General features: G+C 36.8%; 2 protein-coding genes and 1 long non-coding RNA gene across 7 annotated transcripts in view; 1 reads left to right on the forward strand and 2 right to left on the reverse strand.

The window, feature by feature from the left end:
• The first annotated feature begins 1,499 nt into the window (after positions 1 to 1,499).
• Positions 1,500 to 5,528, forward strand: LOC109643295 (uncharacterized). Its single transcript, XR_002203728.2, has 2 exons — positions 1,500 to 3,109; positions 4,936 to 5,528. It is a non-coding gene; the product is annotated as an uncharacterized lncRNA (long non-coding RNA).
• Positions 3,953 to 15,629, reverse strand: LOC109643293 (uncharacterized). 3 transcript variants are annotated; one of them, XM_020108363.2, is made up of 23 exons: positions 15,449 to 15,629; positions 14,517 to 14,590; positions 14,359 to 14,424; positions 13,878 to 13,922; positions 13,675 to 13,731; positions 13,536 to 13,598; positions 12,661 to 12,720; positions 12,519 to 12,578; positions 12,198 to 12,257; positions 11,049 to 11,114; positions 10,898 to 10,960; positions 10,736 to 10,813; positions 9,466 to 9,525; positions 9,287 to 9,352; positions 9,028 to 9,099; positions 8,612 to 8,689; positions 8,444 to 8,497; positions 8,135 to 8,176; positions 6,203 to 6,280; positions 6,082 to 6,121; positions 5,959 to 6,004; positions 4,930 to 5,344; positions 3,953 to 4,688 (listed from the first exon to the last, which is right to left on the reverse strand). In XM_020108363.2, the coding sequence occupies exons 2-23, from the start codon at positions 14,586 to 14,588 to the stop codon at positions 4,212 to 4,214; spliced, it is 2,118 nt and encodes a 705-aa protein (XP_019963922.2). In that variant the 5' UTR covers positions 14,589 to 14,590; positions 15,449 to 15,629; the 3' UTR covers positions 3,953 to 4,211. The 3 variants fall into 3 exon arrangements, with proteins under 3 accessions (XP_019963922.2, XP_069374644.1, XP_019963923.2); XM_069518543.1 differs by having other exon boundaries at positions 15,588 to 15,623; XM_020108364.2 differs by lacking the exon at positions 15,449 to 15,629 and adding an exon at positions 14,997 to 15,387.
• Positions 15,630 to 16,557: 928 nt separating this feature from the next.
• LOC109641818 (uncharacterized) overlaps positions 16,558 to 27,020 on the reverse strand; it is a 63,091-nt gene continuing 52,628 nt past the window's right edge. For all 3 annotated transcript variants that reach the window (XM_069518542.1, XM_069518540.1, XM_069518541.1), the window contains 11 exons: positions 20,628 to 20,714; positions 20,493 to 20,543; positions 20,307 to 20,402; positions 20,140 to 20,235; positions 20,014 to 20,058; positions 19,859 to 19,933; positions 18,807 to 18,875; positions 18,661 to 18,700; positions 18,526 to 18,583; positions 17,748 to 18,087; positions 16,558 to 17,516 (listed from right to left, as the gene is read on the reverse strand). In XM_069518542.1, coding sequence (XP_069374643.1) covers positions 17,112 to 17,516; positions 17,748 to 18,087; positions 18,526 to 18,583; positions 18,661 to 18,700; positions 18,807 to 18,875; positions 19,859 to 19,933; positions 20,014 to 20,058; positions 20,140 to 20,235; positions 20,307 to 20,402; positions 20,493 to 20,543; positions 20,628 to 20,714 — 1,362 coding nt within the window. In that variant the 3' untranslated portion in view covers positions 16,558 to 17,111. The remainder of the gene's footprint in view (positions 17,517 to 17,747; positions 18,088 to 18,525; positions 18,584 to 18,660; positions 18,701 to 18,806; positions 18,876 to 19,858; positions 19,934 to 20,013; positions 20,059 to 20,139; positions 20,236 to 20,306; positions 20,403 to 20,492; positions 20,544 to 20,627; positions 20,715 to 27,020) is intronic.

Consider the following 27,020-nt stretch of genomic DNA (forward strand, 5'->3'; position numbering starts at 1 on the left):
ACAGAACTGGCCTTATTAGTACTTTTGTGAAACTATTAACCAGTCTATGTGTGTTGCTGATTTAAAATCTTTTTCTTTTTTTAATTTCCTGTTCAAGGTCTCTGTTGTAGCCCTCCCTGACAACTTGTTCTTTTTATTATGTTTTAATGTTCTGGCCAAAACAAATACTGTGTACCAAAGAGGATGGAAGTCCTACTTATGTGTGAACATAATTTCTAACTCTGCTTCCTCATTTTTATCAGTGCAAACTTTAATTGACCTGATTTATTGGTAATTGGCTAAAGTTTCTATAATGATTGAATTATCAGTGTGTTGATTCATTTATGGTACGCAGTCTTCTGTGAACATGAAACTCAGACTTGGCAAAGAGTTGCTATGTACGACACTGGACTATTCATAAAAACAAAAGTAATAAAGCCTCAAGTTCCAGCTCTACCACTTTGTGCTGAGTTTCCCAGAAGGAAGTCAAGTTACTGGCAGACTGCAGACCTGCGGCATCATGTGTCTTTATTGGTCTCCTATTTCACTTCTATCCCTCAGTTGTTTAGGATTTAGGATTATGCACCTTTCCTGCTAAACATCACTAAACCTGACAGTTGAATCCAGCTGGACGGACGTGGGATGGTTTTCATGCATTGGAGCAACGAAACGCTTCACTACAAAAAAGAAAAACATGGTTGTTCGAGTAAGCTCTCTGTTGGCCATGTATTGATAACATCTAGAAACAACTAAAGCAGATAAAAATCCTCCCTATGAAGTTATCTGACTGTCAGTATCAAAATCTTTTCCAGAGGTGTTTTTTAGCAGACTCTCACAGGCTCAGAAAGGGCTGATTTAAATGATATAGAAAGTATTTAACACCAACAACTCAACAGGGCCACAAACTGCATGTTTCAAATTCCCTTCAAGTGAAATCTACGCTCCTCCCCAGTCTGTAAATGAAGACGGATCTCCTTTTCATCAAACTTGTGTGTGAGTGTTAGGCAGATGATTTTAAACCTTTTCTAAAGCCTACGTCATACAACACTTGTTGACTTTGGTGTAGAGTAAATACACTAGTTCACCACATCCGTATTGTCAAGGACAAGAGAGGTGTTCACTTGTACAGCAAACTTGCCATCAAGTGGGAACCATATAAAAAGTACACCAGCATGTTGTTCACATGATTTAACTCATTCTGAGCCTTTTCCTGTTTTTAAAGTTTAGTAGATAAATTTGTTTTTAGAACTATTTCATCAAGACAGAATACTCAACAATCAAAACACAATCTTTTGATGAGGAAATAAACGATCTTAAGTGTAAAAGCCAGACCTTTTATTACTAAAACTGCATTTAAGGGTTGACAGTGAGGGTTTAAATGCTTAATGTCACCATTTAAGATCATTATTTAAATACAATTACACTTTAAAGAACATTTGTTAAAATAAAGAGAAATGTTGATTCCAGTTTCAAATGTTTTTGTAGTTTTTAATAATGGCAAATTTAGACTTTACAATACATTGAGTCAAGAATAAGCAACGGAACAAGTGCACAGTGGGGTCTTTTGTTTTTTTCCGTCTTCTAACATCCTTGTGGTTTGTTGCATCCATCACCATGGTAACTATATTTAGTCAACTTGTCACTACGTAGTTTGTCAACAGCAAATGACAGTTTATCTCTGTTTTTTATTGTTGGAGTTGTTAGATGAACATTTTACGTTGAGAAGTTATTTTTGTTAAGGTTTCTTTGTTTTATTTGTATTAATAGTTATCATTATTTTACATGTCCTGGTAAAATCTCTCAATTACATTTCTGCACGTGAGCTAACAAACGCGTGGCTTAGGAGTTCAAGTGGGTCGTTACGTTGGGTAATGGTAAGGTCGGTGGTTCAATGCCGGGCTTCCCCAGCTCACGTGTCAGTGGGTAAGACATTGTACCATCAGTGTGTGAATGGGTGAAGGCAATGTTTGAATGTGTTTGCATGAATGGGTAATTTTTGTGGGTAGTTTTGAGTGACTAATACTTTATAAATCTATAAACCTATAAATCCTTTTACCATTCATTGAAAATAACTCAACAAAGTGCACATGGGGTAAAGTAGGTGACACGGAAATATAATGCACCTCAATAAAGAAACACTCTGTTAAAGTTTAACCATTTTTTTAATGATTGAAAAAAAGACATGTTCACAAGGAGTCACATGTGATGCGAATTCTTTCCGTCACACAAAACATCCACTGATTACTTGACTACAGTAAATGGCAGTTTGCATCCTTGTCACATTAGAGGGAACTTCTCGTTAAACCGGTGGTGTGAGCTGATGGGAAATGACATAAGATTCATATCTTTGAAAACTCGCGGAGGTTAATTTAGAGATTGTTCAGACAAAACAAAACTAATAGAGATAATATGACTGGTCTGGTCACAAGTTGAAGGAAAACATTTTAAATGGATTTTTATGGTCATTTTCTATCCTTAATGACAACTCAAAGCACTTTATAGAGTTGAGAAGTAAGTGTGTGCGTAGACCAGCGTGCACACGTCTTCATGTGTACAGAGCTAAAATGGCAGTGTTGACAGAGATTGTTTTAGTTTGAAAAGGTCATAGTATAATTGTAGCCTAGGTCTACACATTGTTGGCATTGTTAACGTGGTCAAACACAGCTCCGGTGGCTACACTTGCATTCTGTTACCTAAACTATTGTGACTGTTTAGTGTTTTAAATCACTTTAGAAACAGGAATTTTGTAGCACACTGTAGTAAAGTTAGAACCGGCTTCAACCAAACTGCATGAAATTACACTCATAGATATCATTCCCCTAAATATGAATGAATGAAAAATGAATTATTCTGTCTCACAATGTGAAAGGAAGTGAAAGAAAGTCCTTCCACCTAATTTTGTGCTCAAGCCAAAGAACCAACACAGATGGAAACATAACCTCCTTCCAGGGTGATAATAAAAATGGCATCTCATGAAAATTAAACATTGACTTGTAAAGAGTTGGGTTTGAGACGAGATGTTTAATGAAGTCTTTCTGTGGTTGCAGGTACCAGACTTCTCCGGAAGCGGACCGTGCTGCACCCGATCGAGCTGTACCTGTGTCCTGGTGGCAGCGTGGCAGCAGAGTGGGTGAGTGTTGTCATGTTTAATCGAGGTTTAGATGCATGTGATGGCCTTACAGCAAGCAACAGTAACGCAGGAGGAGTTGGATGAAACTGAGGATAAGATGTTCAAAGTTGAATTATTCGTCTCGTGTGAGTTCGTCAGCAGGTTTCAGGTTGTTGACATTAGCTGAGAATTCAAAAACTGAACAAACAAAAGAATGCCTGTAAGAGGATGGAGATTAGAATTACATTCCTCCGCTTCAAACTTTGATAAAGAGTGCTTGCTGCTCACATTAATGAATTCTTAAATTGAGCTAAAGCTAACAAGTCTTCTGAGTCTTTTTTGTTTCACCAACAAGACAATAAAACACTGTTCATGAAAGATTTGTTAAAGTCTCCTATTGGCCTTAAGTGAATAATTTAATGAAATTAATCAATTATCCATCACTTACATTGAATTCACATTAAAACCAAAGTAGACTTCAACTGATTTGGACTTTTTGGGACTGATTATGATATTAAGGAGGAAAAATATCCCAATACTGGGATATATATATATATATATATATTTATACACCTTATATGTACCGCAACCTTCCCGTCTTTGGATAGTGTTGCTCAACATCTACTTTCCAGGCTGAAGGGGATGTCCAGTCGTTATTTTTAGATGCTTCCTCAACCATAAACATTAAGTATGTGAGGATGCGGGTAACAAGGAATTTACGAAATGAGATAAAGCTGTCAATCAACATTTATTTATTTTTCGTTCTCGTCACATCTGCGTAACACTCCTCGGCTCGGAAAAGAAAGTTTTCCTCCAATGACTTCCCGTCTTTCACAATTTAGTCATGAGACAAATGAGACAAAAGAGACTGAGACTCACTTTAATTGAAAAGAAACTGTCATTAATAATTAATAATAATTACAATGAATATATAACCTCTAGTTTGATAATTAAAGTTATTACTTTAAAAATAAATATAGTCCTACAGAGCAGCTACTTGAAAATACTGGAAAAGGGAATTGCAGGTTTGGCACAGTAACAGAATAATTATAAAAACTACAAGGCCATTTTCTACTGAAACTTCATTTAATTTCTGAGACTTTGGTTTGAAATCACCATAACTTCAGTCTTCAAGCTCCATGAGTTTCTTCAGATCAGACTTCAACTGCTCTTCGTCCTCCTCTTCTACCTCCACCTCAATCCCGTCCATGGTTTTCTGCAGCTGCTCCTTGATGGTGTTCAGCTGAAGCAGCCCGTCCTGCAGGTCTTTGCAAACTTCTCGAATTTTTGTTGCAAAGTCTGTCTTAGCGCCCTTCCTCAGCTCCATGGAGTCCTTCGCCAGGAAAAAGACATCGAGAGCCAGGAAGAGGCCCGACATCACTCCGGTGGTGACGCTCATCACCTGGGCGGCTTTGGCGGCGCTGCCTGCAACGCCGAGGACCTGAACAGTGCTGATCAGACTCTCTGTGTTGATGACCAAAGCCTTGCCGGCTCGGCCGCCCTCCTTCATGACGTGTTTAACGTTCTGGTTTAGGTGTTTTTTGGAGATGCTTTCAGCGAATTTCTCAAAGTCCCACTCATCAAGCGTCTCCATCCCCTCCTGTGGAGCAAACAGGAGAAATTATACGTTAGAGTTGAGCCTCATTTTTCGAATTCAAGATTTTTCAATTCAACTTGTTAAACATAAAATAATTGTGGCACTTCACGCTTAAAAATGATGTTGGGTCGGTATTCTCACACGCACATGTTAAACGTGAGTCGACTTCAAGACCTAGAACATGGGTATCGGTATATATTCAAGTTGTGTTTGTTACTGTCGAGCTTGAAATGTGTCTTCTCACCTGCAGAAACTCCAGACACTCCTTGATGTCCTTCATCTCGTCCTCGTAGTCCTGGATCATCTTCTCCACCTTCTTGCGGTCCGTCTTCGAATGGACCGTGTCTGTGATGTTGGCCGAAGCAGACGCCAACCCGCCGGCTGTAGCTACGCCGATGCCCACAGCCGTGACGATGAGGGAGGTCCCTGCAGTGAAGGGCGCCAGGATGAGGCCGGTGATGGTGGTGATGGACCCGGCCACGCTGGCCACGCCGCCGCCGACGCTGGCCGTCACGGTTTTCTTATGAAAAGTGTCGGCTGCATCAGCCAAAGCCAGGAGCTCCAGGACGCGCTGCTGGAGGGAGGCGCCACGCTGGTTGAAGAAGCGGACGAAAAGACGAGCCGCCATGAAGACACGATCGGCTGCTTCTTCCACCACTCTGAGGCAAGGACACAAAGATACGATATTTTGACAGAAACACTGGAATGCAGCTATCGGCTAATATTCACAAAGGTAATTCTACAAGCACATTGAGAAGAGGAGTTCAGATACCAGCATCAAATGACCTGAAACATCGAGTACATAAATCTATGTATATTAAATCCAAGTGTTGGAACTTTCCAGAGTGAAATATTATTTACTGACATCTCAAGTAGCTCTGGCTTAATGCTACACTACCGAAAATCACTACTTTGAGCTGTGCTGCCACCAGCAAGTACTGTTTCCAGAGCGATGAATAAGAAGTGATCTCCGGTAGTAAAGTGTTAACCAGCGCTGGTTAAAATAATTTAATTTATTATGAATTCATTAGTCCCTCAGGTAAAATGACGACGTGCGAGACTTGAGTTGTGAGATATTTAAAGGAATATTTCTAGATTTCAGTTTTGACAGATTAGATAATAAAATAGGTGCTGTTTTTCACACTGTATGAATTTGTTTTTTTTCTAAATGCACCGGTATCAGCACGGTACTCTGCCGAAACACAAAGCATTTGTAAAGGCAAATGGTATCGGAAAACATCTTGAAACTTATCTTCGTGAAATGTGAACTTACTCTTCAGCTTCCTCATTCTCGTTCGCTGCATTCCACTCATCCCATCCTAACACACAGAACAACAAGTATACGTTTTTAAAACTGGATCAACCACAAATGACCTTGTTAAAACTGTGAGCGTACCTTCTACTGTTCTCCACCACTCCAGAAGGCCGTCTTCATCCTGAAAATGAATAATTCTGTGTTAAATTCAAATCTCACTCCAAGAATTACATGATAGAATATGACAACGTGACGTGCGTACGTCCAGAGGGTCCAGGGCTGTTCCTTCACTGGGAACCGGTACCTCGGCCATTTCTAGAGTCTGAACTTCAACAACCTCCTAGAACAGAGAGGAGACACATTTGTTTAACAGTTCTTCATAAAGTCTGGCTGCAAATAAACCTTTGTGGTTTGATGCTACAATGCAATTAAATAAACCCCTAATTGGCTTTAATTGGACATGTAGGGACATGAAAAAATGATCTTGGCCAAAAGAGGATGTATCCCTCTACAAAGAGGCGACGCGGTTTAGAGCGCTAAATAAAATACTTCTAATTTGTAATATTAATGAGGACTGAATGCTCCAAGAGGAGGATGTGACTCTACACACATCAGAATCATGAGCCTCAAACCACAAACTGTTGAGTCATGAATAGCTCCGTCATTGAGCTGCTCCTCGTCAGCTGACGTGTGACGTGGGGGGTTGGTTTAATTGAATCAGATGATGTCAGTGTTTTTTGTAAACCACCTGTCATTTAATTGGTTCCCTCATATTGAACGTGCATCTTGTAGTTAACACAAATGAGTCAAATGACACTTCTTTTTTTTTGTGCTAAGCAGTTAAAGAATTTAATGAGGTTACTGTTGTATCATGACGCAGTGGATCAACCTTTCCACGTGTGTCATAGCGCAATTTGAACGTGTTTCACTACAAACAGGGGAGTGTTTTTTTACTGCAGTGTACTAGTTGTACTACCTTTCCTGTTATTGTATTGTCACATTCTTAAGTGTCATTTTTTAAATGACTGGCGCTCTCACAGAGATTTGAGCTGCGCTGAACCCTGAGTTCAAAAGCTTTACGCATCTTTCCTGAATTGCGTAGTAAGAAAGATTGTGTCAGAGATTGGAAAACTTTGAATTCCAATTCGTGTGTTGCACAATAACAGCTGCTCCCTCATCGCGCCCGGCCGACGCTCTGTGTCCATTGATTGTTCGAGTGTTTGTCAGAGCACTTCCTTCAGAAGTTCTACAACTGCACGTACATTGATAGACTTGCTTTTGTTTCTTGAAGACGTTTCACCTCTCATCCAAAAGGCTTCTTTTGTTCTGAGAAGTTTCGAGAACTGAAGAAACGTCTTTCAGAAATAAAAGTACGTCCATTAATGAATGTGCAGTTGTAGAACTTGTAGAACTTCTGAAGAAAGTGCTCTGACGAATTATTGATGGACACAAAGCGTCTGAAAAGAGCTCAAGAGTTTTTACAACTAAACACTTGGAAAAAAAGGCTCATGACTCTGACTCAGACCAGATGAAGTTGAACGCAGGCTGCAGCCGGTAGTTTACATGAAGTCGACTGTACAAACTAATAAACCTGACAGTTGTTATTTGCTAAGTGAATTATCTCATTGAATTTTCCATTTTAATTGCGTTTGCTCGTGTAATTTAAGCTCAGTTCTCGTGTGACGGGGGAATGCACCCGTCAGCAGGAAGTGAAGAGTGAAAATCCGGCTGGTTGTATTGAGACGGGAATAAATTATTGTGTTTGCACCAGAACGCTGAAATTTGAATCAAAACATTTCCATATAAGTAAAGTACTGAGCTAGAAGTAACACGGGCAAACACAGGCCACCCTTTACAAAAACATCCCTGTGTGGTTGATTATAGCGGCGATATGTTTTATTTGCACGGTGACATAATGACACTGTGCAAACACATTTGCATGTGAGAATATAACGTGTGAACAACAAGCGCCCGATATAATTTGCTCTGTGGGAAACAGATCCTGCACTTCAGCTGTACTCACATGTTTCTGTGTTTATTTTTTCCTCATTAAATTTGGCTCATCACAACACTGAATCTGTATATTATCATTTTATTCCGTTTAAATTATTTCAATCCCGAGTTTAATTTACAGCACTTTTTAAAACGCGTGTTTAAATGGTGCTTTGCACACGAAGCTGTCTTTCTTACTCACCTCAATTAGTCCCTGAGAGTCTGATGATGCTGTCGCAGAATTCTAAAAATAATAGAAGGAGACAAGACATTAGTTAAATACATAACTATTTAAGAATAACGACAAATGCGTGACAGAAGATCTTATTTCAGTGGAGAAACTGTTTGTTAAATGGGGCTGGGTAATAAAACAATATCAAGTGAGTGAAGGTTGTAGTTTTAAACTCTTCATGGGCAGAGAACAAACTTGAAAGAAATAATTGATATTAACAACTATAATTTATCTTTATCTCTCAGCCCCGTCTAGAATCATGAGCACAAGTTCAAGTACCTTTGCTCCAGATCCAAACAAAGCACTGGGCAGAATCCTCTTTATTCTGAAAGTCTGGAGAGGAAGTAAACCACACAGATATTAGCAGTATTAATAATACTTTGAGTGTAACTATTTATTTTACTTGCTTCAGTAACTTGAGTGGGATCTCACCCCGGTGCTACGTACCATAGTTCTTCTCTTTGGCGGCTCCACCGGCTCATTTTTCACGTCACAGTTGGTGTCGGGGTCGATGTACCAAATAGACTGGAAAAGGTCATGAGGTCGGATTATTTACAGGTCACAAATTTATGAAGCTGCGACTGAAGATTTCATCATTATCGGGTTAAAGGATTAAAACATGTTTCATTCTTTATGTTAAGTAAGAAGCTTTTTCCTGGTTCACATCCAACACTGAGGAAAAACTAATTTTCATGTTTCCAGCTTTGTCGGATGCTTTGCATTCTTCTAGTGAGACAGAAATGTTTTACCTCAGTATCACCTCCGTACGGCAGTAAAACCAAAAACAATGAGTGCACTGTTAACAACGTTGAAACGACCCTGATACAGTTACATTTGGCTTTGTGAAGATGTTTACGTCTTACATGTCTCTCTATGGTTCTGTCATCCAAGCTCTCGGAGCTGGACGAGTGGTCGCTGTGAAGAGTTCGATGTCCCTGAAAGAAACGGGAGAAAAACTAGAGTTCTGACCGGCTCGGTCTTAAAATGTGAAAAAGATAACGAGGGTTAGTTCAGGTCACAGTTCTCCAGGTATTGAGCATCAAAGACCCGACCTATGATAACAGTGATTACATCATTTTCCACACCACTGAAATCTTTACTCACGTTAATCTAAACACATACCTGCATCGTGAGTGATGGGGGTGCGGCAGGGTTCACCGAGTGTGTGTGACATTCCTCTTCTGGCGTCTGCAGCTCGAAAAGATCACACACACAGTTAATGCCTGTGTTAATGCTAATGTTAAGTGAAGCTCAAAGCTGGTTATCAGACTTTAAAACTTGATTAAATCAGAAGCTGATACCTGTGTGTGCGACTTGAAGGGGTTCACTTTCTGCATCATCCCCTTGAACATCGCTGGCCTCTAAAGTAAAGTCAAACAAACGGTTAACTTCAGAGAACTCATCAAACTAGAATGTGCTCTGGCACCCAGAGCGGTTTCAGTCTACATACATGACCTTTGACTCCTGGAATCTCAATCAGCTCATCAATGAGTCCAAGTGACAACTAGTCAAACTGAAGAAATTCCCTAGACGCCGACTACAGACGCTCAAGGGGACGAACAATAGATTCCAAAGACGAAAGGTTCCTCTGGAGGATTTCTTCACCGGAGGTTTCGTTAGGTCACAATGACGTTTGACTTTAGATCAACAAATTCTCATCAGATCATCGTTCTTCGTCAGAGTCAACATTTGGACGAGGTTTTGGGTTTTGTGTTCAGAAGAACGGGACCGACATCAGAAAATACTAAATAAAAGCCTGAAGGCATAAAGACATAATCTACGTAATTCTAATCATGACATGAGCACAGGTTTCTGTTTACAATCCCACAATGCAGTTTGTTTTACACAGAAAAGCAACAAAATTAGTTTAAACATTAAGAGAAGCTAAGAATACAAAAGACAAGGCTCGGGAGCACGAAGTAAATATATGTCAACTTCAAATATTAAGAGAAATATTCATATATTATAGCCAGTAACTGACCGAGAGCTCTTTCAACAGTTTTATAATTCGACAATTAACAAATTGTCCATCATCTGAATTTTCTGATCACTATGAAGTAAAGTGTCGGGTGTGCGGAGAGTTGGGGAAGAGGTGAAAAAGTTCCTGGATACAAGTTGGAGTTAGGCTCCGTCAAATGTTTTGTCTTTGCTTCCATCTGGTGGCAGCAGAGACACATTACAGAAGTAACTTGATCGGCAACTTAATGAAGATCTAACTCATCGTATTTACTACAATAATATTCACGGATGTCATTTTGGACGGATTTTACACATTTTTTTAGATCTAAAATTCTAAAGATTAATTTTTTAAGACCCTGTGAAAACTATTTAACATTAGAAATATGAATTATTAGAGATATTGAACAGCCCGAGTCTACAACTGCATGAGGATCTGAACTCTGTCTGCAGGAGAAAACCCGGTTTCATGATAAATACTGTGAGAAGTGAAGCTCATCTGAAGGCAAAGGGGGAATGACATGAATTCAATGACTGGATCTTATGTTACAAACATGTTGTGCCTCAGGTGGCGTGTGCTTTGTGTTGAAGTGTGTTCCAGCACATGTGATGTACCTGTTTCTCTGGTGGGTTGTTGTTGTCCGTTAAGCTCCCGCTGCTGGAGGACAGGTCACCGTGAAGAGGGCGGGTTTCCTGGAAACAAGTAAGAGAAACTGAGCATGTGAAAATGTCCAGAGAGTTTTTATCAATTCAATGCATCGTCATTAGCACTGGTACCTTTGGCTGGGAGGATTTGAAAGGATTCACTTTCTGCATCATTCCTGAAATCATCCTTGGATTCTGAACGATAAACACGCAGGTTGGACGAGTGAAGTCGATGCCTGACAGTTTTACATCGGTGGAATATCCAGAGCAAGTCGTAATGTACCTGTTTGGCCTCTTTTCCAGTCTCTTGTGGATCTGAACACTCGTCCTGAGGATCACTTTTTGGCACCTAGAGCGAAGAGAGATATATAAAATATTTATTTTAGACTATGTACGAAAGAAGAAGAAGCAAATATAATCTGAGAGGGATTTTTAAATTTACTGTAAAATCCAAAAAAAGAGGTTATAAGAACATGCGTTTCTATTGGTCAGATGAAATCATATAAACATGATGTGTAATTTGCTTTTGTTTTTTAAAAGAATGGTTTATGAAGCTTTTACTGAGAGATACATGGTGAATGATTATTCATGTTTATTTCTGGATGGTAGCTCCATAAGTTGAACAATATGATTTACACTGTCCCTATATTGTTTATACTTCTTGTATCATATTTGATAAATGAATTTAAAAAAATCTGAATTGAATATAAAGCCTTAATTCTGAGATTAGAAGAATAAAACTAAATTAATAACGTAACTCCTGGTGAAAGAGTTCAAAACACAATATTAAATAAATGTATAAAGTGCCAGAGTCAGCTGAAGTTAGTGAACAGTTCATATCAATCATATTTAATGAATATTTAATATTAATATATTGAAAATATTTTTTCATGAGTGTTTCATGACCTCTAGCGCCCCCGTGAGGCTCAAACTTGTAAAACTGTGATTGTAGCTCTGGACGCAGGTACTGGTTGTTTGCGATGCATATTATATTTTAATATAAGTATTTAAATACTGCAGCTCACTGTTATCCATCAATCACAAGGTGATTTACTGTCACTTTTATACATTTGATCATTTTTCTGGGTCTTTAAAAAAAAGTCTAAAATTAAATCTGAATTGAAAAATTTGATTTAAGACAAAAACACTAAAATAGTTTAGTTGTTTTGATTTAATATATTTTACGCAAATCACCTTGAGCTGAATTTTCTGCTATGATAAGATGGTTATTATTAGTATGATATAAAAAATATTACAAACCAGGCCTTAAGTATGTTCGCAGTTCTAAAACCAATTTCATGGCACTTTGAAATGAGGCTGTTTGTCAGAGTCTGTTTGAGTATGTGTAGTTCACAACATGTAAAAGTATCAGTCATCAGAATATCACATGCAGTTGTAATAATTCATCACGTGTGTTTGACAGAAGCAGTACCTGAGCTGAAGACTTGAAGGGGTTGACTTTCTGCATGACTCCTCTCAACACTCCAGGATTCTGAAGCACAACATCCCCAGGTAAATATCATAACCACAGACATTTCACGTGTGAGCGTCCTGCTCTGAATTTGAACTTAATCTGTAATTAAATGTCCAACAAAAACTTAAGAGACATCTTCTTAATAACCGGGAGAAGAATTTAATGACTGGCCATAAATACCGAGTTCTAAATTCAAATATTTCTCAATAAGTGTAAATGCACTCGATGAAGACTCTGAATGAAGGAACTCCTCCTCTGGAATCATCTCCTCTCTCCCACCTGATTGGATTCTGACACTCGTCCCTGCTCCAGTGACTCTGCAGACGGAGCTTTAGGAACCTGTGAGAAGATCCAGGTGAGTTTATCTGACACACCTCGGCTCATTGTGACCATTGTGACGTCCAGACACTGCTGCTGTTACCTGGGAGGTAGATTTGAACGGGTTGACCTTCTGCATGACTCCCTTCAGCCCGCCAGCGCTCTGAAGTACAAGTATCACAAAGATGCACTGAAGCAAATATTTACACTCGGAACAAACAGAAGTTGAATCTCCGTGTACGAAAGGTGCTTTGTAAATAAAATGCCTTTGTTTACATTATCTCCTGTGACCTTTTTTATATTTCTTAAAACTTTATAAAACGTGTTCTGCTTCACCTTTGGAAGAGTAAATACACTTTATGGTTTGATCGGTTGTTCAATATAAAATGTAGTTATGTCAGCACATTTCATATGATACGACTGAACAGACAAGAAGATAAAAAGCTAAGACACAATAATACACAACGAAACATGTGAAAAATGTAAATATATAAAATAAAAGTCTATTACAAATATAAAAACGTGATCAATAATTTGAATAAATAGAATAAAAACAGAAGAATAAAAATATAACAGTTATTAAAGAGGAATTTATTTGTTTCTGAATACATTTTTTAAAGTCAGAATGTAATGATATTGGTTGAGTAGTTTCTCATTGGTGGAGGTAACGAGTGCAGGAGCCAATCAGAGCTCAGTACGAAATAATTAAATCCAAACGGTGCTCGGAAAGTAAATAAAATGATTTGAGTTTAAAAGGTCACAACAGAGTTACTTTACTTTTTTTTAATTATTCAGGAATTCTTCTTCATTTTCTTTAACATTGAGAGATTTTATATTTTTTGGAGGATTTCTCGGGAAATAATTTACGGAGCTCGATGAAAAAAAAAAACTTTGTTTAGTTTGTTGGTATCAGTGAGATGAGAAAAGAATCTGGATCTGGTGAATTTAAATGTTAAAGAGTTCGCAGGTTCCCCTCACCTGTGTGGAGTCCGTCTGCTCGAGTGACTCAGACGACGGAGCTTTGTTGACTCTGGGGGGAACCTGCAGAACGTACACGTTAAATCAAACTGACGTGAAGAACACAAAACTTTTACTAAAAACTCAAACTGCCTCACACCTGTGAGGTCGACTTGAAGGGATTGACCTGCTGCATAACTCCCATCACCCCGGTCCTCTGAGGTTTATAGAGACACAGGTTAAATAAGACAATATATAATGAATATACAACCAGATTCATTATATTTACTTGTATGAATAAACTCTTAATGAGCCTCAGAAAATGGCCGAAGCTCAGATTTAGTAAGAACGACTTGTTCTCACCTTGGTCTTTGGGTTTAGTTCCTGTGTGACCTCGTTGTTGTTTTCCTACGACAAATAATTACAATCAAAAATATGAAGAAACAAACGTGTTTTTAAAATGCAAGTGAAAACATTTGAAACCCATCAGAAAGTATTTCCTGATTTTATCTGAGTTCTTTGTTCACCTACATTTTATTTATGCTGGTAGATGAACTGCTCGTGTTTAATTTTATCATTTTATTTATAGTGATAAAATTACCTCAGAACGTTCTTCTACCAGAAAACCTCCCCTGATCTTACCTTATCTGAATTTACCTTAACTTATCTTAACTGATCTTATCTGAATTTACCTTAACTGATCTTACCTTATCTGAATTTACCTTAACTTATCTTACCTGATCTTATCTGAATTTAACTTCCTTTAGTTTTTGTCTTGCGTATCGTGAAACACTGAAGTAACTGTATACTGAAATATGACTTTATTATATTAGTATTAATTTACCTGTGACGCTGCGGTCGTCTCTGCGTCCTCCAGGTTCAGACTGTGTGTGATGGGATTATCCAGCTCCTGCTCGTAAACAACAGGCGTCCATTAAAACACATGAACTAAATGTTCTTGAACTTCCACCAACTTGTTCTCTAGATTTTATTCTCACACACCTCCTTGCTGGGTCTCGGTGGCACCGCTGGAGTTTGGGCCGCGGAGCCTTTATCTCTTCTGAACATGTGCATTGCTAAAACACACAGGAGAAGAAAGTCTGATTTTAATTCAAGATAATCTAGAAGCCATATGAACATGCAGTAATTCTCAGTTTTGTAGTGTTTTAAAACCGAACTCTGTTCAATACACTGGAAATTTAAGATACTACGAGAAACTTTAAGGCTTGAAACTGTCATTAGGTTTGAGTTTTTGTATAAACTCATGTTTTCCTAAAAAAATATCAGTTTGACGAGATTTTAATTAAATCTTAAATGTAAACAGATTGGATCATAGTAATGTTACAGCTGTGTGTTTCTGGATGTGATTTTAACTCCAGATCTGAATGAAATAGTTTTCAGTTGACTGGTGTTCAGTGTGTCCTGACTGGCCCAGGGACCAGACTCCGTTCAGATTTTTTAGCAATATAACATATCACATACTTTTAACGCGTGTTCAAAGATCGTTCGGAGTGAGTTGAGTGTTTCGGTGTGAACTCGGTGTTCGGTGAAGACTTCGGCAGAACCTGGATCCATCGTCCGAACACTTTCCACCCGGATTCTCACTTTAAGTGACGCGTCACGTGGTGGCACCGCGGCGTCCGGAGAGTCGTTCAGGTCGCGACCGAACAAAAGTTAAAACGAGACGTTAGACGTGAGTTTCAGGTGAAAATGAATGAGACGAATTCAACAACGTGAACCCAAACGAACGGCGACACGTTTCTGAGTCGCTTCATTCAAATGTTTCAGTTCGCAAACGGCAAGAAACTTTAAATGGGCAGAATTTTGAACGCAGTTTGGTGCCTCGCTCTAAAACAGCGTCGCACGGTCGCTGGTTGTGTCCGAACACAAACTACACAAACAACAAGAACACAATGAGAAGAGCGGGGGCCTACCTCCGTGCGGACTCACAACAACAACAACAACACAGAGGCAAACCGGTGTGAGGCGTCACTGCTTCACTTCCATCAGATCAGGAGTCAAACCGGTTTGACCAGAACCTGATGAGGCGGAGCTGCGAACCAAGAAACTCACCTGGTCTGATGACACACACACACACACACACACACACACACAGCTGTGATACTGGGGCGTGGCCTCTTCAATCCATTTAAACTGAAGTACTGTGTTGTTGTATTGTGGCCACGCCCAGTATCAGGTTAAAATGTGAACTCTGTTAAATAGGAACAATTCGCTTCCTGTAAAACACCAACACGTCTGCTCAGTTTAAAGTTTGGAACCTGAACCACACAAACACAGGAAGTAGTTTATCACCTGAGGCCGAATAACAGGAATCATTCACAACTTCTTTATTCACGTACTGTCATAAAATATCTTGAGCCTTTCCAGGTACATCCACCTCAGGCTCAATACAGAGACACTAATCTTTCCGTGTTCGCAACATAACATGTGAAGGAATTTAACTTTGAATATCATTGGACAGTTTGGAGACACGTCGCTGAAACAAATCATATCTACACATGTGCATGAACACATTTAAAACGAGGAAACAAAAAGACGACCAAACGTTTCTGTGTTTATATTTCAGGGATCAATAAAATAAAATCTGTAATTCATGTGCCTAAAATGAACCATGCAGGCAAACAACAATATATATATATATATATATATATATATATATATATATATATATATATATATATATATATATATATATATATTGTGATTGTATAGATACTTGACCAATATATCACATTTCTTCACTGATGCCCCATCAAACCACATCAGTACTGCAGTAATATGGTCACATAAAAGACGATGAAATAACGAAGCAATGTTTTAAAATTAAACATTTAAGAGAAATTGCCTCGTTTATACAGAAATATTACTTTGAATACTCCAACTTTTTTTCTATTTAATGAACCAACACTTATAAAATATTAATGTCCTTATGACATAAGCCTTTAAATCAAATATGATTGCAAAATAAAACTGGCAATGTGCTCATTTGAGCGATACATTAAATTGTACAGACAAGCCAGTATCAGTTTTTAAAAATCAGTTTAATATTTTCAAGTGTCACTGTAGATTTTCAATGATTCAAACACGCTTCATTACACCGATAATCAATATGAAGATAAAAATAATAAAAACCACCGACATCAAACTCAAGTGACAGTCGCCCTACGAGAAATTCCGTCTTTGTGACTTTATATACATTTAATACAGATTCTGTGTGATTGTGATGCTTTGTGTCCTCGTGTGAAAGCATAAGGTGACAAATCATTTAAAAATCAGAGATCACAGTGTTATATCCTGAAACACCTCATATACACACACCCTTTAAATCACATGACACAAATCGATTCCCTGTTATTTAAAAGTGACCAAAGCTGAATCAAAACCAATCTCTATTATTCCAATCTTCACATTATTGCAGTGGACTGGAGTTTGTCATCATTTCTGATAATGGGGTTAATATAATTCTACTTGGTAACATCAATTAAATTAATTTAATAAAGTAGCCATTCACTTAGCCAGGAGAGGGCGCTGTTGATCTAAAAGAACCCTCTACATTCGGAGTGTCAACACTGAGTCTCACATGTTTCCTGTTGCATCCTGCAGCTGTTCTCTGATGGTATTGAGCTCTACCACTGCAACATTCAGCACATTGGCCACCTCCTTGATCTCAGCCACCACCTCTTTCCTGCAGCCTTTCTTCAGCTCGCGGGGGTCTGTGACGAAGTACTTGTCCACCCCTTTGAAGAGGCCCTGCAGCGAAGCGATGGCCCCGTCCGTTATCTCCGTCGCTCGCATCACGGGCGCATCGGCCAAGCTGATGATCTGCACGGCCCTGCGAGTCTCCCAGTCCTCCGAGTAGTGTTGGGTGCCAGACCTGAGGAAAGGGTGACCGCGGAGTTTGTACAAGCCCTTATCGATAAAGTGGAGGATCTTCCCAATGTCCAGCAGGTGACCTTCATACTCCTTCAGCGCTATCTCCACCTGGCCGACAGAAATGTCACATTCTTGGATTAAATATACAAAATGTACACCACCAAATTTATTTTTTATTTTTTACATAAAAGGTCAACATAATTGTGCATCTTCATATCATACAAACGTGGTATCGGTTAGGTGAGCAAACATAGGTTCTGGTATCGAACTATATTGGATGTATTCTTACTGTATTGCACGTGTACACATCGAGTGTTCGAGGTCACAGTGTAAACTCACCTTCTTCCTGTCATGCATGTTGTTCGTGTTATTTTCGTTGATGGCTACAGAGGCTGAAGCGATTCCTCCAGCCGTCGCCACCCCAACACCGACAGCTGTAATTACCAGAGAGGTGCCAAAGGTGAAGGGCGCCAGAGCCAGACCTGCGATGGCCGTCACACTTCCCACAGCCGTGGTAGTGATGCCGGCGGCCTTGGCTTTTTTGTGGTACTCGCTGATGTCGTCAGTGATGGCGTGGAGCAGGATGATGGACTGCCAGAGGACCTCGGCTCGCTCAGTGAAGACCTTGTTGAAGACTCGCAGGCCGCGGTGGACCTTGTCCGCCAAGATGCTGAAAGACCTGGGAGTCGAACACACGTAGAGCAAGTGAGTTACCCTCGCTTTACTACACCCCATCACCATGGCAACAGTTTTGAGCAAAACCAAACCACAGAAAAAACCTCATTAAAAAGTCGATGCTCCAGCGATAAAATCAATATTCCTGATGTTCATGTGAGCGATGAAACCGACGGACATTTAGAAACAGGCTTTTATTTCAACCACAAACAAGAAACAACCACTATGGAGGTTAAAAAAGGCAGTACCATTATTAGGTAGTTAAAAAAACATCTGTTATCAATTTATCAGATAAAAATGATGAAAAAGAAATATATATTACAGTTTAACCAAAAACCTTAGTACAACTATGAATAGAAATAAAACACCCAAATATACAGAACGTAAAAAACAAGACAAACATTTTCATCAGTGAGGCTTTAATTCATAAACACAAACGTACTTGGAATCATCCTCATGTACGACTTTGTTCTCGTCGTCTGATGGCAACTCGTCCCACTCTGAAATACAAAGCATCACTGACGTTAAAATGACTCTCAGGTGTCTGTTAATTCAAATAAGTCCGACAGTGACTCACGCTCCACGGTGTTCCACCACTCCATCAAACTGTCCGTGTCCTGAGACCAAAAGACAAACAAAGTTAGAAAAGGGAAACAGTATTTGATGTGTACGCAGGAGACACATGGACAAGAATATTTAAAAATATTGTTCAAAGAAACTGACCCCATCGTCGCCTTCATCCTGAAAACCAGCCATAGCTCGTTCATCCTGCTGAGCAGCCAGCCACTCCGCCTGCATGAGAGGAAGCCACAGAAAACGTTTATAGCACTTTGTTAATATTTCATCAGACATTTCTTCAGACAGATCGAGCATAAAAACCTAAAAGACTTTCCCACCGTCTATTAAATACTTCTGTCGGTATTAATACGTCTTTTCTAAGTTGCTTCACCGGCCTCGTCGTGTGACTGAAGGAATGTGTCCCATCAGGGTCGATAGAATTGTAGATAACCAGACTCACGGTGCAGAGCAACAGTAGTTTCCTGTTTAATCCTTGTTGATACAAACTCTCTGCTTGTGCAGCTCAATCAAACACGACAGTCGTGATACAGTAAATTAGCTTGAGTCAAGTTTACTTTGTTTTCAAAAGGTCTGAATTATATTAATTTATTTAACGCTTCTTCTGTCAGATATCAGGACACTAAAGATTTTACTACCGTTTGTTTACGCTAATCTAAAACATCCAACGTATGTTGAAATATTACAAACTAAATACATTGAGGTAGGTTTTGATTATGTTTGTGTTCCTCTAATGCTCTATAGATTCAGACATTACTGCACTGAAATAAAACTACAAACAAAGCAAATGAGTAACTGATAACTGAGTCTACAACCCCGCCCCGTCAGAATTATTAGTATTATTAGTATTCCTTCACCTTGTACATAATTCTGGGATTTAAATATTCCTTCATATCCGTCGTACTTTACACAGAATCTCAATTTTCATCCATTATGGTCTTAAATAGACAAAAATTTAACTTTTTGAAACCCATGAAATCTGGTGTTATACCTTGTAACATCTGAGCTTCAATAAACGCACTCAGGTTCGACTAATCAGAGAATCAAAAGAGTCGAGGACGCACATGTTCATGCACAGATAAAGTTTATCTAAGGATCAAAGAGACGCCACAGTGACAGAGATCACAGACTATAGGAACCAATCAGACGCCAGGTTTAGTTGAGTCAGTCACATGTTGTCTCGAAATGTGTGAACGAACCTCTGCAGCCTCTGACATGAAGTGACCTGACGTAGCTCCAGGTGGATCGTCCCACTCTGGAGGCCTGGCTTTGCTCTGACGAGACAACAACACGAAAGTTAGCTTATCGCTAGCTTGTCCGTCTGTGCGATCAGAAATGAGTTAAAGTGACAAACCTTAGCCTTGTGCTTTTTGAAGCCTTTGAGTTTCAGTAACTTTTTCTGTGACAAAAAAAGTTAGACAATTTATTTATTTTCATATTAGAGACGCGGCAAAAATCTAAATCAGTTTGAGAAGAATACCGGTTTGGAGGCGTCGTCCAAATGTTGTTCACTGTAATGCATCTCTCCTTGACTCGTGAAGTGATTCCCTGTAAATTCATCGTCAGCAAAGTCATCCTGCAGAAAGAAAGTTGAACTTAAGTTTACAATGATACATCACGTTAATATTATACAAAGTGATAAAATACCTGTTTGGAGTACTCCGTCCTGTAGAGTTCATCCAGCTCCTCGGGTGAGAAGCTGCTCTTCTTTCTCTGAGAACTGGCGTCATCTAGCATGTTTTCCTAAGTCACCACAGCATTCAGAGAAATTAGCCTAAAAAAACGTATTCATCAGAACCAGCTACAACTACGTGAAAACAAATTCACAATTACCTTCGAGCTTCGACGCCCCTTGTGCTGCAATTTCATCTTTGCTGGTTTCTTCTATTAATTAAGGAGGAAAAAGCCCAACAGGTGAAAACAGGGTAGAAAAGGTTCAACAAAAAAACTGAGAGAAAGGAAACTTACAGGTTTGCAGTCGTCAAATCCATAGAAATCTTGATCTTGTCCAGGAGAAAACTCATGTGTTTCCTGTCTGTCGCCCATGAAAGTAGCCTGAGGAAAGTATTTCAAACAATATTTATTCCAGGAGCATTAACTATGAAGACCCTGCTGCATTAGAAGTAACTAGAATTTCCACTTTGTCTGAATATCTTCTCCTTTTCATACTATGAAGAAGAAAACTTTTCAAGCTTGATCTAAATGCTTACTTAAATACATCCTAAGATAAATCTTAACCTAATACAGACTCATACTAACATGCTTTCTGTTGTATACCATGATGTACCGTGATATTTTCATTGTTTCTGTATTGTGTTCCAGGTGCTGCTGACTGCTTCCAGTGTGAAGGTGTTGGATGGATCTATATAAATGACTCCCAGCAAAGGAAAAGATGCCTTTCTGACAGAAGATGTCAACATACATTACATATATGTAATAATAACGACATGCTAACCTATGACTTTTTCATCATATTTTAAACGACATGCTAACCTATGACTTTTTTATCATATTTCAGACGACATGCTAACCTATGACTTTTTCATCATATTTTAAACGACATGCTAACCTATGACTTTTTTATCATATTTCAGACGACATGCTAACCTATGACTTTTTTATCATATTTCGGACGACATGCTAACCTATGACTTTTTTATCATATTTCAGACGACATGCTAACCTATGACTTTTTTATCATATTTCAGACGACATGACTTTTTTATCATATTTCGGACGACATGCTAACCTATGACTTTTTTATCATATTTTAAACGACATACTAACCTATGACTTTTTTACCGAATTTCGGACGACATACTAACCTATGACTTTTTTATCATATTTTAAACGACATACTAACCTATGACTTTTTTACCGAATTTCGGACGACATACTAACCTATGACTTTTTTATCATATTTTAAACGACATACTAACCTATGACTTTTTTACCGAATTTCGGACGACATACTAACCTATGACTTTTTTATCATATTTTAAACGACATGCTAACCTATGACTTTTTTATCATATTTTAAACGACATGCTAACCTATGACTTTTTTATCATATTTCAGACGACATACTAACCTATGACTTTTTTATCATATTTCGGACGACATGCTAACCTATGACTTTTTTATCATATTTCGGACGACATACTAACCTATGACTTTTTTATCATATTTCAAACGACATACTAACCTATGACTTTTTCATCATATTTCAAACGACATACTAACCTATGACTTTTTTACCATATTTCGGACGACATGCTAACCTATGACTTTTTCATCATATTTCGGACGACATACTAACCTATGACTTTTTTATCATATTTCAAACGACATACTAACCTATGACTTTTTCATCATAATTTAAACGACATGCTAACCTATGACTTTTTCATCATATTTCGGACGACATACTAACCTATGACTTTTTTATCATATTTCAAACGACATACTAACCTATGACTTTTTTATCATATTTGAAACGACATACTAACCTATGACTTTTTCATCATATTTCGGACGACATACTAACCTATGACTTTTTTATCATATTTCAAACGACATACTAACCTATGACTTTTTCATCATAATTTAAACGACATACTAACCTATGACTTTTTTACCATATTTCGGACGACATACTAACCTATGACTTTTTTTATCCAATTTTAAACGACATGCTAACCTATGACTTTTTTATCCAATTTTCAACGACATACTAACCTATGACTTTTTTATCATATTTCGGACGACATACTAACCTATGACTTTTTTATCATATTTTTAAACGACATGCTAACCTATGACTTTTTTTATCATATTTCAAACGACATATTAACCTATGACTTTTTCATCATATTTCGGACGACATGCTAACCTATGACTTTTTTATCATATTTCGGACGACATACTAACCTATGACTTTTTTATCATATTTCGGACGACATGCTAACCTATGACTTTTTTATCATATTTTCAACGACATACTAACCTATGACTTTTTTATCATATTTCAAACGACATACTAACCTATGACTTTTTTATCATATTTCAAACGACATATTAACCTATGACTTTTTCATCATATTTCGGACGACATGCTAACCTATGACTTTTTTATCATATTTCGGACGACATACTAACCTATGACTTTTTTATCATATTTCGGACGACATGCTAACCTATGACTTTTTTATCATATTTTCAACGACATACTAACCTATGACTTTTTTATCATATTTCAAACGACATACTAACCTATGACTTTTTTATCATATTTCGGACGACATGCTAACCTATGACTTTTTTATCATATTTTCAACGACATACTAACCTTTGACTTTTTTATCATATTTTAAACGACATGCTAACCTATGACTTTTTAATCTATTTTAAACGACATACTAACCTATGACTTTTTTTATCATAATTTAAACGACATGCTAACCTATGACTTTTTTATCATATTTCGGACGACATGCTAACCTATGACTTTTTTATCATATTTTAAACGACATACTAACCTATGAATTTTTTACCATATTTCGGACGACATACTAACCTATGACTTTTTTATCATATTTTAAACGACATGCTAACCTATGACTTTTTTATCATATTTCGGACGACATGCTAACCTATGACTTTTTTTATCATAATTTAAACGACATACTAACCTATGACTTTTTTACCATATTTCGGACGACATGCTAACCTATGACTTTTTCATCATATTTCGGACGACATGCTAACCTATGACTTTTTTATCATATTTTCAAACGACATACTAACCTATGACTTTTTTGTATCCTAATTTAAACGACATGCTAACCTATGAATTTTTTACCTAATTTTAAACGACATACTAACCTATGACTTTTTTTTATCATATTTCAAACGACATGCTAACCTATGACTTTTTTATCATATTTTAAACGACATACTAACCTATGACTTTTTTATCATAATTTAAACGACATACTAACCTATGACTTTTTTATCATATTTTAAACGACATACTAACCTATGACTTTTTTTATCATATTTTAAACGACATGCTAACCTATGACTTTTTTATCATATTTCGGACGACATGCTAACCTATGACTTTTTTATCATAATTTAAACGACATACTAACCTATGAATTTTTTACCATATTTTAAACGACATACTAACCTATGACTTTTTTATCATATTTCAAACGACATACTAACCTATGACTTTTTTATCATATTTCAAACGACATACTAACCTATGACTTATTTATCATATTTCGGACGACATGCTAACCTATGACTTTTTCATCATATTTCGGACGACATGCTAACCTATGACTTTTTTATCATATTTTAAACGACATACTAACCTATGACTTTTTTATCACATTTCGGACGACATACTAACCTATGACTTTTTTATCATATTTTCAAACGACATACTAACCTATGACTTTTTTATCATATTTCGGACGACATACTAACCTATGACTTTTTTTATCATAATTTAAACGACATGCTAACCTATGACTTTTTCATCATATTTTAAACGACATACTAACCTATGACTTTTTTATCATATTTCGGACGACATACTAACCTATGACTTTTTTTATCATAATTTAAACGACATGCTAACCTATGACTTTTTTATCATATTTTCAAACGACATACTAACCTATGACTTTTTTATCATATTTCGGACGACATACTAACCTTTGACTTTTTTATCATATTTTAAACGACATACTAACCTATGACTTTTTTTTATCATAATTTAAACGACATACTAACCTATGACTTTTTTATCCAATTTTCAACGACATACTAACCTATGACTTTTTTATCATATTTCGGACGACATACTAACCTATGACTTTTTCATCATATTTTAAACGACATACTAACCTATGACTTTTTTTTTATCATATTTTAAACAACATACTAACCGATGACTTTTTTATCATATTTCGGACGACATGCTAACCTATGACTTTTTCATCATATTTCGGACGACATACTAAGCTATGACTTTTTCATCATATTTCGGACGACATGCTAACCTATGACTTTTTTTATCATAATTTAAACGACATGCTAACCTATGACTTTTTTATCCAATTTTCAACGACATACTAACCTATGACTTTTTTATCATATTTCGGACGACATACTAACCTATGACTTTTTTTTATCATATTTCAAACGACATGCTAACCTATGACTTTTTTTTCATATTTTAAACGACATACTAACCTATGACTTTTTTATCATAATTTAAACGACATACTAACCTATGACTTTTTTATCATATTTTAAACGACATACTAACCTATGACTTTTTTTATCATATTTTAAACGACATGCTAACCTATGACTTTTTTATCATATTTCGGACGACATGCTAACCTATGACTTTTTTATCATAATTTAAACGACATACTAACCTATGAATTTTTTACCATATTTTAAACGACATGCTAACCTATGACTTTTTTATCATAATTTAAACGACATACTAACCTATGAATTTTTTACCATATTTTAAACGACATACTAACCTATGACTTTTTTATCATATTTCAAACGACATACTAACCTATGACTTTTTTATCATATTTCAAACGACATACTAACCTATGACTTATTTATCATATTTCGGACGACATGCTAACCTATGACTTTTTCATCATATTTCGGACGACATGCTAACCTATGACTTTTTTATCATATTTTAAACGACATACTAACCTATGACTTTTTTATCACATTTCGGACGACATACTAACCTATGACTTTTTTATCATATTTTCAAACGACATACTAACCTATGACTTTTTTATCATATTTCGGACGACATACTAACCTATGACTTTTTTTATCATAATTTAAACGACATGCTAACCTATGACTTTTTCATCATATTTTAAACGACATACTAACCTATGACTTTTTCATCATATTTCGGAAGACATACTAACCTATGACTTTTTTATCATATTTCAAACGACATACTAACCTATGACTTTTTTACCATATTTCAGACGACATGCTAACCTATGACTTTTTTATCCAATTTTCAACGACATACTAACCTATGACTTTTTTATCATATTTTTAAACGACATACTAACCTATGACTTTTTTATCATATTTCAAACGACATACTAACCTATGACTTTTTTACCATATTTCAGACGACATACTAACCTATGACTTTTTTATCATATTTTAAACGACATACTAACCTATGACTTTTTTATCAAATTTTAAACGACATGCTAACCTATGACTTTTTTATCATAATTCGGACGACATACTAACCTATGACTTTTTTATCATATTTCGGACGACATGCTAACCTATGACTTTTTTATCATATTTTGGACGACATACTAACCTATGACTTTTTTATCATATTTCGGACGACATACTAACCTATGACTTTTTTATCATATTTTTAAACGACATACTAACCTATGACTTTTTTATCATATTTCAAACGACATACTAACCTATGACTTTTTTATCATATTTTAAACGACATACTAACCTATGACTTTTTCATCATATTTCAAACGACATACTAACCTATGACTTTTTTATCATATTTCAAACGACATACTAACCTATGACTTTTTTATCATATTTCGGACGACATGCTAACCTATGACTTTTTTATCATATTTCGGACGACATGCTAACCTATGACTTTTTTATCATATTTTAAACGACATACTAACCTATGACTTTTTTATCATATTTTCAAACGACACACTAACCTATGACTTTTTTTTATCATAATTTAAACGACATACTAACCTATGACTTTTTTATCATATTTTCAAACGACACACTAACCTATGACTTTTTTTATCATAATTTAAACGACATACTAACCTATGACTTTTTTATCATATTTCAAACGACATACTAACCTATGACTTTTTTATCATATTTCAGACGACATACTAACCTATGACTTTTTTTATCCAATTTTAAACGACATGCTAACCTATGACTTTTTTATCCAATTTTCAACGACATACTAACCTATGACTTTTTTATCATATTTCGGACGACATGCTAACCTATGACTTTTTTATCATATTTCGGACGACATACTAACCTATGACTTTTTTATCATATTTCAAACGACATACTAACCTATGACTTTTTTATCATATTTCAGACGACATACTAACCTATGACTTTTTTTATCCAATTTTAAACGACATGCTAACCTATGACTTTTTTATCCAATTTTCAACGACATACTAACCTATGACTTTTTTATCATATTTCGGACGACATGCTAACCTATGACTTTTTTATCATATTTCGGACGAC

The sequence above is a fragment of the Paralichthys olivaceus genome, chromosome 22 (genome assembly GCF_024713975.1).
Source record: "Paralichthys olivaceus isolate ysfri-2021 chromosome 22, ASM2471397v2, whole genome shotgun sequence".
NCBI classification, from domain to species: Eukaryota; Metazoa; Chordata; class Actinopteri; order Pleuronectiformes; family Paralichthyidae; genus Paralichthys; species Paralichthys olivaceus.

Excerpts from the sequence above, each read along its gene's own strand:
- LOC109643293 (XM_020108363.2), bottom strand. The coding sequence starts at position 14,588 with ATGCACATGTTCAGAAGAGATAAAGGCTCCGCGGCCCAAACTCCAGCG. Across the intron at positions 6,281-8,134 it reads ACTCTCAGGGACTAATTGAG|GAGGTTGTTGAAGTTCAGAC; the intron begins GTGAGTAAGAAA and ends TCTCTGTTCTAG. Across the intron at positions 6,005-6,081 it reads GTGGTGGAGAACAGTAGAAG|GATGGGATGAGTGGAATGCA; the intron begins GTACGCTCACAG and ends TCTGTGTGTTAG.